The sequence below is a fragment of the Protopterus annectens genome, chromosome 1.part0, assembly GCF_019279795.1.
Source record: "Protopterus annectens isolate FY-2018-M chromosome 1.part0, PAN1.0, whole genome shotgun sequence".
In the NCBI taxonomy this organism is placed as follows: domain Eukaryota; kingdom Metazoa; phylum Chordata; order Ceratodontiformes; family Protopteridae; genus Protopterus; species Protopterus annectens.
Window position 1 is genome coordinate 1,056,774,173 of NC_056725.1, and position 12,300 is coordinate 1,056,786,472.

At 38.0% G+C, this 12,300-nt stretch overlaps 1 protein-coding gene across 1 annotated transcript in view; it reads right to left on the minus strand.

Annotated features, from left to right (window-relative positions):
• Nucleotides 1–12,300, minus strand: part of LOC122799665 — a 1,990,791-nt gene that overhangs the window by 745,997 nt on the left and 1,232,494 nt on the right. The window contains exon 36 of the mRNA XM_044068913.1: nt 6,801–6,954. Within this exon, the coding sequence (XP_043924848.1) occupies nt 6,801–6,954 (154 nt within the window). The remainder of the gene's footprint in view (nt 1–6,800; nt 6,955–12,300) is intronic.

Here is a 12,300-nt window from a genome sequence, read left to right on the forward strand (position 1 = left end):
ATAGTAGGTCACAGAAGGTAGCCATATTAAGGTTAGTTTACTGTACCTCTGTCTAGCAAGGACACAGAAGAGATCCCAGAGGTAAACGTACAATCTCCCATCCACTCGTCAAGATTTCTCTTGAATAGGGTCAGTGAGGAGCTCTGCCTAACATGGATTGGGATTTTGTTCCAGAGTGAGGGGAGCCTCTCCTCTAGGATATGAATCTGTCCCTTCAGCATGTCCTATTTATTTCTATGCTGAGGTTCAAGTCCATGGAGCGCGTAGCTCTAAGTGATTTACATTTCTTGAGGTGGAGCATGTCCATTAATTCAGGGTTGGACATGGCTTTATACGTCAGACACAGATCGCCTCTGAATAGACAGTACGCAACTGAGTAGAGCTGGAGTTTCTTTAGCCGAACTGCATAGGGCATCTGTTTGAGTCCCTTGATCCTCTTGGTGAGGTACTTTTGGGGTCTTTCTAGTTGCTGCAGGTGTCGGGTAAGGTACATCCCAAATGGGGCATTGTATTCAATTATGGGCCTGATAAGTGATGAGCAGAGGGGCACAATGACCTCTCTTGATCTAGATGTGAATCCTTTCGTGATAAGGTGGGCTATATAGAAGGTCTTTTTAACTACTTTGGCAACGTGATTGTCAAAGGAGAGATTGCTATCTACTTGGGTCCCCAAGTCCCTAATTACTTCTTCCATACTTAATGGATTACCACCTATGTGGTAATTTGTGGGCACTTTGTTTTTCCCAAAGGGGATGACAATGCACATTTTGGCAATTAGGTTTAGGCCATGGCTCTGGCACCAGTTATCCGTCTCTGTGAGACCCTTTTGGAGGATACTCCTGTCAGCCAGAGAGTCGATTATGGCACCCAGTTTGCAGTCATCTGCGAACTTTGTCAGCCATAGTCCACCCGTGTTAGCCTGCATCTCAGAGAAATATATACCAAACAAGAGAGGTCCCAGGACTGAGCTTGTGGGACGCCACTTGTAACTGATTTAGAGTCTGACATGGTACCTGCAATTCTGACCATGTGGGTTCTATCTCTGAGCCAGTTTTCAAACCATCTTGTGACATAGGGGTTGACATTTAAGCTGGTGAGCTTATTTATGATGCCCGAGTGGGGTATTTTGTTGAAGGCTTTTGCAAGGTCCAGGTAGGCTGTGTGGACTACCTTCCCTTCATCTATGGCTTTGGTAACAGTTTCAAAGACATTGACCAGGTTCAAGAGGCAAGATCTGCCCTTAACAAAGCCGAATTGGGTAGGATCCAGTGTCTGGACATTCCCAATGTCTTTGTTTATGATTTCCATGATGATACGCTCCATAGCCGTGCATACCAGGCTAGTCAGGCTTATAGGGCAATAGTTTCCGAGGTCCGTTGTGGCACCACCTTTGTGGAGCGGAACCACTGTTGCTGTACGCCATTCCTTGGGTACATATCCTGTAATAAGGCTGAGATTGAAAAGTGTCTTTATGTGAGGGTTTAGTTCTTCTTGGAGCTCATGTAAGACGCAGCCTGGGACACCGTCTGGTTCCACTGATGCTGTGTTTTTGCTTTGGAGAGGGCAGCTCTCACCTGTGCAACTGTGATCACAGGGAGGCTACATTCTGTTGGGATAGACATTTGCTCTTTTGGAGGGGAAGGGGGGGAGAAGTTTGCACTGAACCTTTCTGCCAGGATGTTGGCAATGTCTGTGGGTTCAGTGTATTTTTTGTCATTTTGCACTAACTTAGAGCATATCTGGAAGTTGCCTCCCAGGTTCCTGACATAACTAAAGAAGGCTTTGTGATTATCTTTAGTGTCTTGTGCAATTTTTCTTTCAAAGCTGGCCTTAGATGATTTTATGAGGGATCGTAGTTTCTTGCTAGTACTGATCAGAGACACCTTCCCTTTTTGGGATTTTGCTCTATCATGTAGTAGCTTCCTCCTTCTGTTATATAGCTTATTTATGGCTGGGGTCTCCTGCCTTTGGAGGAGTGAGTCTTAGTTTTATTTGGGATAGCATGCTCCATGCATTCCTGTAGGTGTCCATAGAATGCTTTTGTAAAGGATTCTGCATTTTGGGCCGTAGTTTCCACTGGCCCAGGGCCTTTGAAGGATTCCACCTCGGTTTTGAGAAGTGTGAAGTTTGCTTTTGAGAAGTTCTTCACCATGGTTTCCTTGGCTGGGGGTGGGGATGGAATATGGATGCCCAGTGAGATTAATTTATGGTCTGATCTTACCAATGAGGGGTATACCTCTGGTGTGGAACAAAGAGACCCCATGTTGGTGATGACCAGGTCCAATATGTTTTCCCCTCTTGTGGGAGTGGTGACCAGCTGTTCCATAGCATTTGAATTTATAAATTCAAGGAACTGTTGGGCGAGGGTGTTTGGGCTTGAGTAGTTTTCCCAATCAATGTTTAGGTAGTTGAAGTCACCCAATATAATGGTGTTTGGAGAGACCTTCATATTTTCCAGTGTTCTCAGGAAAGCCGAGTGGGGTTCCTGTGTTTGGGAGGGTGGTCTGTAGCAGGCTACAAACTGAAAGGCAGTTTTGTCCACTGTTAGTGGCACATGGATGGTATCCAATGCTTTGTGCAGTGCCACTAACCTGGAGGTGTGGGTATCTTTGATGAATATGGATACTCCCCCTACTTTTGTGGTTTGGTCCGAGTTTTGTGGCCGAAAAGCATGGTATGAAGTATAACCTGGTAGTGCTGGGGTGCTTTCGGGAGCCTTGAACCAGGTTTCTGTTACTGTACAGATATCGATATTCTCCATATTGAGGAGAGTCTCAAGTGTGTGCATCTTGAGGTTTAGACTTCTGGCGTTGAGCAGCATTACCCTTAGTTTTTTTTTTCTTTGTGTTGTCTATAGAGGTGGGTTTGTTTGTTTGTATATATAAGCTCAGGGGATGCAGGGGTGGGGGGTTGGCCCCCTACAGGAAGAAGTTTTAAGGAGAACAGTGATTTTTAAGATTCGCTCTTTTCTGGTTTTTGGTCCTTTTTTTCAGTTTTTTGGCACTCGGCATTTTGGAATGCCAACATTTCAAAAGCAAAAGGAAGCCCAATATTCTTTATGGACATGGCAATCTTGTAGTTGGATATACTAAATGGTGTGCAATTCCTGTGCTTCATGTACCTTAACTGGTCTGTTGCCTAGTAGCAACATGTGAACATATGAACCTATGAGCCACAGTTCAAAAAAATAACAAAACTCTGCACATACTACATCTCTGACAGAGAAGACATGCAAACTAATCTAAAATCTAAATATGAAACAAATCAATAATTAAAAAAGCCATTAAAACAGCTAAAGCTACTTAAACTCTCATTCTTATCATCTCATTTGTATAAACTGCCATTAAGTTCCATAACTGGGAACCAAATTGGAAATTCTTCGTGGGGTCCCTCAACTGACTCCCCATTTATCACCTTATACTTTCCTTCACTTGCTGGTTTCTTGAACTCAGTACTATTTCAGTTTATGCTATTACTGTGTATTAAAAATAAAAAAAAACCATAATATGTTTGTTACCATATATTTTTGTCATAACACGATAAAACAAAAGTAAACTGTTGGATTCCTTGAATATCCACAGATCCAACATCTTCTCTCTTCCTTTCAAAGGATCTTCTTAACTTGCTCAGGTACACTGTAAGGGGCCTGTTTGACTATGAGACCCTGTATCTGCATGATGTTTCATCAGTTGGGTGCATCCTGGCTTATAAATTAACACTTCCCCAGTCTTCTACAATCCTGCCTGAAATTCCTTAACCAGTATAGGAGGTAGCTGTTCATTCCCGTCTCCTCTCACACTTTTTTTTTCTTTTTTATCTGTCACCCCTCTCCTACTTGGCTCATGTTTTATTCTCCTTCATATCCCATACCTCTCAACTGTACAGATTTTCACAGAATGCCCAGATTTTTGCCTCATATTTTTGATGTGTTTCTCATAAAATAGCAGTTTTCTGGCAAATTGTTTGTAAATCATTGAGGGTTGATGCCAGAAAATAATGACAGACATTTGAGTTTCAGAATTCATACCCTTCAGAAAATTAATGCTAATGCAAACCCTGTTATTCTATCATCTTTCTAAGTTTGTAACAGCAATATTTAAAAAGTGTTTTTATTTTGGGGCCTTTGTCCCCATATTATTTATGGCGTTGTCCATCTAAGAGGTTGAGAAGCATGCATCCGATGCCCAGCAGTTGTATATAGTGTAAATGCTTTGCATATAATTTTCGCCATAGAAGCATTATATTATATGATGTTATGAATGTATACAATTACTCTTCAAACCTATTTTACTGACTAAATTCTTGTATCATGTCTTCTTTTGACTGTGTTCATTTATGTCCCATATTATCATGACATATCTCTCTGTAAACTTGCTCTAACATTATCACTGTTGTACAGATGCTGATTAAAGTTTATTGTTTCTTTGGTTGTTTTCCACTGTGCTGATCCTGAAAATGTTCTAGGCAGAGCACTGTTATACACTGGTTAACAAATAAATAAATAAATAAAACAAATATAAACTGATATGTGTAATTTAAGTACTCTGCACATTCCAACATCTTTGGGTGGTACAGCAGACAAAATCAAGCAGTCCTTGCTACTAAGGAGAAGGCTCTTTTTAAAACAGGCAACTTGGAAAATTCTTACTCATCGCAGTTCCCACCTTCTGCCTTTCATGCTCACTGTCTTTGGATACCAGGTAGTACTGGACAAATGGGTCAGTGGGCTTGCACTTGATACTTTTGGGAAGATGGGCACCCAAAAAGAATATGAAAAAATCCTAACCTCCATTATACATTTTGATCTCATGCCATTCCTTTCTCCCTTCACAAGCTTCCAATCATCTTCTGCACTTGCTCTGAGTAGTTGGAGTTCCTTGCCAAGTTAATTATTTGTCAAAGCCAGTGTATTTCTACAAAACCACATAAAACAGTTGAGCTTCTGTGGAATTCTAAGCAATGATAATAGTAGTAATCTCTGGCCTCTCCTTAGAAACAGGATTGTTCACACAACATCCAACTTGAAACTATTTCTGAAAGTTTATTTTAATTTGTTTGTTAAACTATTCATTTGGACTAATATATGTATGTAGATCTTTTCCAGTTATATCCCACAACACAAGTGTAACAGTAAATATTATATGTAAGAATAAAGCAGTCACTAACCATAACATTTGAGCACATGGGAAGAAATGAGAATACCTTAATGAAACCCCATGATTGCAGAGGAAACATAAAAAACTACAGTTTATTCTGCATGCTATGATAACAGTTCTTCCTAAAATCTTCTCCCAGTCCAGTCCAACCATATACCTGTTGTAAATATACTAATGAAACTATTTATGGTATTGTTTTTTTCCTCTTTCAGGCAAGTGAATCATTTTTTGGTCCAGCTCTGCCTCCCACTGCTCAGCACATGCACTTCATGGTTCACTCCTCTGGGTTATTTTGTTCCCTTCTGTGACTGCAACAAACCTTTCTCTGCCATACTACTGAATTGGTGACATTCTGTCTGTCACACGTCTTACTGATCAGAGATTACCTCACATCACAGTATGTTCTATTTTTTTTATATTTTTATGCTTACTAGTGATTGTTCTCATGCCCTCTGAGACTGACTATTCCACAGTCATTTCTTGTAACAGTATTCTTTAGCTATCACGCATAAACCACATGTCAGCAAGAGAAGCAAAAAGAAAACAAATTAAACCTAATCTTATCTTCTGGCAGAGTAACTGAAGGGCTATACAAAGCCAGATGGTTAATCTCACACGTTTTCAGTTGAACACCCTCTTGTTTACTCAGCAGCAGCAACCGACTACCAAGGGAGCATGAACAGCTAGCACTGTGTGCTGTACAAGAGGCATTAAACTGCAGTTATTAATAATACTGGACTAGCAACTGGAGTAACGTATGACAAGAATGGTTGTCTACTCCACTAATGACACTTAGAACTACTATGGGAGCAAAACTACCAAGAGGAAAATGCCTTGCACTTTGCTGTAGTGTCTCTCAGATGCATCTTTGGGCCATGTATATGATAATCACCTTATCATAGCCTAGTTCAGGGCTCCCTGAAGGACTGGGGCCCTACTTGGCTAAACTGGTCCAATTGGTCTAAGGCCAGCCCTGTTCCTAGGCTGACAGCACTCAGATTTCCATCAGCTGTCGCTCACACAGTTAAAAATTAGAAGAGCCTCCAACCACACAGACAACTGCCAGATAACTCAATGATTTTAGTCTTAGACTGCTCAGAGCACAAATAGTATACTGTCAAAAAAAAAAAAAAACGAGCAACCACAAAAGTTACTTTAGTAAATCTTTTTTTAAGATATCAGCACTGGATTGTTGAAAATAATTGAAATTCCTACCAATAAATGAATATAAAGATGGAAGCCACCTTTTCTGACAAGAAAAAGAATATTATGAAATCATAAAACAATATGTGCATGAGAATTAGGCAATACTTATCTAAAAGAAAAAGATCACAGAAGGTAAACATTTCTAAAATGGAAGAAAGCGTGACATTACATTTTTCTGGTAAACCTTAAATTAATCTGAGGTACCACCAAGGCAAGGCACAGATAATATTACTCATATTCTGACATAATTGTTTCTATTTTAGTATAACCCCATTTGCTAACTTGAAAGTGTGGGTGGTAAAGCCAGGCTAAAAGTCATTGCCAGATGCAGAAGTAGTGATTATTAAAAGCAGTTTCCCCAAAACAGTTAGAACTATAATACTGGCATGCCATAGCAATTGCATGTGAAAGCTCTGAACTCAATCATATTTTGCTTACCTTATGACTGCATGGATTCAGTGGTTGTGGAACAGAGAGCTGTGAACCAAATGCACTAGGAACCAAGGAGTTACTTAATGCAGGCAGGGCATGGTACATATGATCTGTTACACACAGATATGCCTGTATGTTCCCTGTTGACAGAAATGCTTCTCTGTAAAAACAGAGGAAAGATAAATAAGTACTTTGCTAGAAATATAGGCCATGCATTGCATATCTGAATAAATTTCAACAAGATAACAATTCCCCAAGTGTTAACCTATAAACATGTCTACTCATGATGCAGATTTAGGTGAAGAAGAGTCATCCAGTAGTCATACAGAATGAAATTTAATGTGAAATAATAAAAACTAAAAAAGTCAATCAGTGTTGAATTCTCAGCAAATTTTCAAAATGCCAGTTCTAGAACAGGATTATTTTGACTCCCATTCTGAAATAAATTATGACTTTAGTAGGGAAACATGCCACTAAGAAACAAACTTTTTTGTCAAAAAAATCTCACATAGTTTCCTTCTGAAGGTGACTGAGCTGTCAGCAAAGTGTGAACTGTTACTAGCAAATCAGAATCTAACCACAAAACACAATATTTCAACCTTTTGTTTGCACTAAGAAGAAATAACTTGGAGGGTGACCAATAATCCTGAACAAAAGCTACAGGTCACAAGCTTCCAATGTTTCTTTTTGGTATCATTATGCACTACAAGGGCCAACTCTTACTGAGAATTTTTATCTTTGTACAATTGCTTGTAGTAACTACATCTGACCTTGATATTACAAGAGCTCTGTCACAAGGGGCAACTCCCAAATGTTTTTCACTGAGAATTGTGTCTTTGTACAAAGTAATCAAATTTATCTTAAACAACCCTGGTGTGTATTAACCTCAATTAGTTACATATGTGTCTGCCTGTTCTGAAAATTTAACTTAATATCCTCCTTCAAAAGAGTAGTCCTTACACTCTAATGACCACTTACTAAGTTGGCAACTGTCCTTTCTCTTGACCAATAGCTTATACCATATATGCCAACTACTTAGTCGTCCTGGCTGACATGTTTCTGCATTCAGGAAATGAAAGAAAACTTCCACTTTGTACCTCTCTGTCAATGGTCTTCTATTAGCTATAAACTGATTACTCTGTTATAATTTGACCTTAAGGTGAGAGCCCACTATGCCCCCCTACCCTCAATTCCCACCAAACCCTCTTATGCTCCCCTACCCCAAATTCTCATGCACCCTCTCTTACTCTACTATACTTCCTAAATATACACTTCACTTGTGACTTCTATTCCCTTACTCGCCCAAGCAGCCTTACCACTATTGTGCAAGCACTCGTTTCTTTTTGCCTAATTCCCAAATTCCATTTAATCTTGTAGCACCATTCTCAACCTTTCCCCCTCCCATACTGCTTTGCACTATATTCATTCACAACGACACCCCATCCGTATCAGCATGTATCTATTCTACATTGTATCTTCTGCTTTTCCCAAATAAACCCTCACTTCTTCCTACTTTGCCTACATTCTCATACTCTATCCTTTTAACTCCTCTATTCCTTATATTCCATAGAAGATACTAGGACAACCTAAATTTCTTCCTTCATAGAAAACACTACTTTTCTACCTATCTTCTATCAGCTTTCAGACTCCACCACCACTAACTATCCTTCTGCCCTGCAGCATCTTTTTCCTTCTTTATTCCTGCTTCCCTACTTCCTGCCAACTATAAAATACAGATTCCTTTACTTAATTATGCTACTCCTCAGCTTACCTTCTATTTTTATTCTGCTACTCGACCATCTATCTTTCTAGCAAGATTCTATAATAGCTCTCAGCATATCTCCAGCTCTGTCCCAACCACCTATTCATACTCCCTCCCTATACTCTCCACACATCACATCAAACCTATTTAATGATGCTCCTCATCTTTACTCCAAATATAGACCGAGTAACTCCATTTCAACTCAAACCAAAACAAAATTAAGTGGAAAAATACTCCCCAAAAAACAATATCAATAATTCCTCAATATACTAAAATCTTTCTAGGAGGAGACATTCACACTAATCCTGGCCCCACCTATCATAATGAAAATCAAGACAATTCTCTTCCACACATAGCACTAAACCTACAACAGTCAATTCCCAACCCCCGTAATCTAACTTTTTCTTGCATAAATGTTAGAAGCATAAGATATAAAATTGCTGAACTACATGCATGGATTACCCAACATAAGCCTGATACTCTGGCTGTAAGTAAAACATGGCTTTAACCCAGCATAATTGACTCAAAAATTATACCTCCCAGCTGTAATATCATCCATAATGACTGTATAAAGAGGAAAGGTAGTGGTAATGCTTAAATATTTCACAACAACTGCCACATTTCCCCTTACAAGAAACCAATACCACAATTCAATCCAGCAGAGTTTTCCTGATAAATTATAAACAAATACGTATTACTGTTTTTTTTTTACATCCAACCTGGTGACAATACAGCTATAGTGGAAGATATCCTACATTGGATATCCATAACAATTTCACAACAAAAAATACTACTAGGTGATATGAATGTCAATTGGCTGGACATAAATTTCCAAAAATACACAAAGGAGAAATACCACAGCAGATATTCGAGCACACTAGCGATTTAATTGATCCAGATAAAAAACAGTGAGCGCTTTCATGTTAAAAAACATTTCATCAGACTTTCAAGCATCTAACATCAACTGACAAACTTAAAGGACATATGTGATGAATGGGACAGGTTTCAGTGAGTATATTAAATACTACAGAAGATTTGTGGATGACATCTTTCTTGTATGAAAAGGTACGAGAGAACAGTTAAATGACTTTGTCCAATATATAAATGGAATGACAGATTTTTATATCTTTTGAATGTAGTAGTTCCTATACAAAGCTACAATTTCTTGAGGTACAATTGACTAGAAATGAAGATGGTATACATAAAGATATGTTTAAGAAACAGTGTTGGAGAAATAATTTATTATATTGTAGCAGTATGCACCCATCCTATATATATATCCTAATATAATGAAGGGCCAGGCTCTTAGGGTATCGAGACTTACTAGTCATGATGATTCTTACTCTTATTCACATAGGACATTTATTGACAATTTTAAACAACGTGGCTACAAGATCAATGAGATAGAGAAGGAGATAAGTGGTAATGAAATACAAAGGAGAAGAAAAGGGAAACCATTTTTTCATAGGATTTATGATACAACTAATAGATTAGACAATGAGCAACAGAAATTAAGAAATAGTATTGGACTTAGAGTAACAATTCCTTTTACCAACAAGAATGTTAAGGTAAAAGAAATAATAGATAAAAGTTGGAGACTATTGAGCGTACATGAGAGAATTTCAACAATAGTAGGGGCTAAACCAAGATACACATCTAGGAATAACAAATCCCTAAAGAGACTGTTATGTTATGAGGATGATATAACCCAGAATATATTACGGTCTGATAGACAAGGGGCATTTGCTTGCAGAGACTGCAATCAATGCCCATACATGACAGGTGACAATAGATTTGCTCATCCTGTCACTGGACAAGATTATATCTTTAAACAGTATGCTGATTGTAAGACGAGGGACCTGGTATACCTGGCACAATACCAGGTATGTAGATCGTTCTATGTAGGCAAAACAAACCCTCAGGGAAAGAGTAAGGGAACATATATATGCCATCAATAAGGAGGATGAAAAAAATACATTGGCAAGGCATGTGTTGACTCATGGTAGCATACATAAATTTAAGTTTAGAGTATTAGAGTTGATTAAAAAAACAGGTAGGTTAGGGAATATTAAGAATCACACAAGGGGGCAAGAAAATAAATGGATTATACACCTCCAAGCTCACAAAATGAGTGGTTTGAATGACAGGATGACACTGAAACCATTTTTAATGGCTAGACCTTATGTACACTAGGTATTTTATTCTGCTAGATCTAAATAAAGGAATTGCCACTATATTAAATAATTTTTTAACTAGAGGTTTTTAAAAGTGAAGTTCTATAAAAAATTTTCATATATGTTTTTTATTTATATCTATATATATATCTATTAAATTGATGTATTTTATATGTTTTATGTACATACATATGACTGTGAATGTGATGTCATAACTGATTTCATTTAGTGATTGGCTACTGACATTTGAAGTTACTATTTAAGTTTGTCAGTTGATGTTAGATGCTTGAAAGTCTGATGAAACTTTTTTTAACGCAAAAGTGCTCACTGTTTTTTATCTGGATCAATTAAATCCCTAGTGTGCTCGAATATCTGCTGTGGTGTTGCCCCTTTGTGTGTTTTTGGAAATTTTCTTTTGCTTCCAAGGGGCACCTTATCTAGGACTGTTGTATTTTTTATTCATGGTTGGACATAAACTCTAACTCCCCATATCTAGTGTAAACTTATTTAGTTTCACACAACTAATTAATAGCCCCACATATTATAGGAAGACATTCATTTCCCTATTAGACTGGATCATAGTATTAGACTCTAGCAAATACACCACCACACAATGTATGTCTCAGTGATCATCCCGCAAGCTATACAACCAGACATCTCACACTTTGACTTAAACATCACGTTTATAACCTTTCCAAGTTTACCCCAGAAATGTTCATTACTAGCCTATCATTTATTAATTGGAACCTCCTAAAAAGTCTCCCCTTAGTTGATGCTGTAAATGAATTCAATGCAACATTCCTGAATATCCTAAATAGCCTTGCACCTCCAAGAAGGAAAAGACTAAAAATAAATAATACTATCTGGCTATCCAGAAAAGTAGAACTCTAATGCAGGATAGAGAAAAAGCATGGAAAGAATGGCAAAATATAAAACACCACAATATCTTGAAAACTTCAGAATCCTTTAAAGCCGTACTAAAAAGCAAAGTAAGGAAGACAAAAACTATACTATAATAACTTTCAGAACAATAGTATACACAACCCTCAAAAATTCTGGACAGCCATTAAAGAAATCTTGCATACCGGCCATAAATTCAACCTTAATTCTCTCCCAATAACTCATCACTCAAAACCACAATTCAATTCAACTCTTATTTCATAGGTAGTATAACATCTCTAACCAAGGATTCCCTAACATCTAATCATAATCCTGCCCAGCAGTCACATATCAGTGCATCCACTTTCATCTTTAAACCTGTACCCACATCCTATATAAAACTACTCATAAACTCAAACCATGCTCTACTTGAGCTGAAGACCTTCCAATCAAGTACCTTAAAATAGCAGCTTCAGTCTTTATAAGTCAATCCAGAAATCCCACATTCCCTCTCTCTGGAAAAAAAATCACACATTAACCCTCTGCACAAAGGAAGAAATTCAACAGACATTACTAACTTTAGACCTATTGTAATCATATCCCACCTTTCCAAAATACTTTCAAAATGTATTCAAAAACAATTGTTCTATCTCCTGCAGGAAGAACTCTTATCTCCCACACAACATGGCTT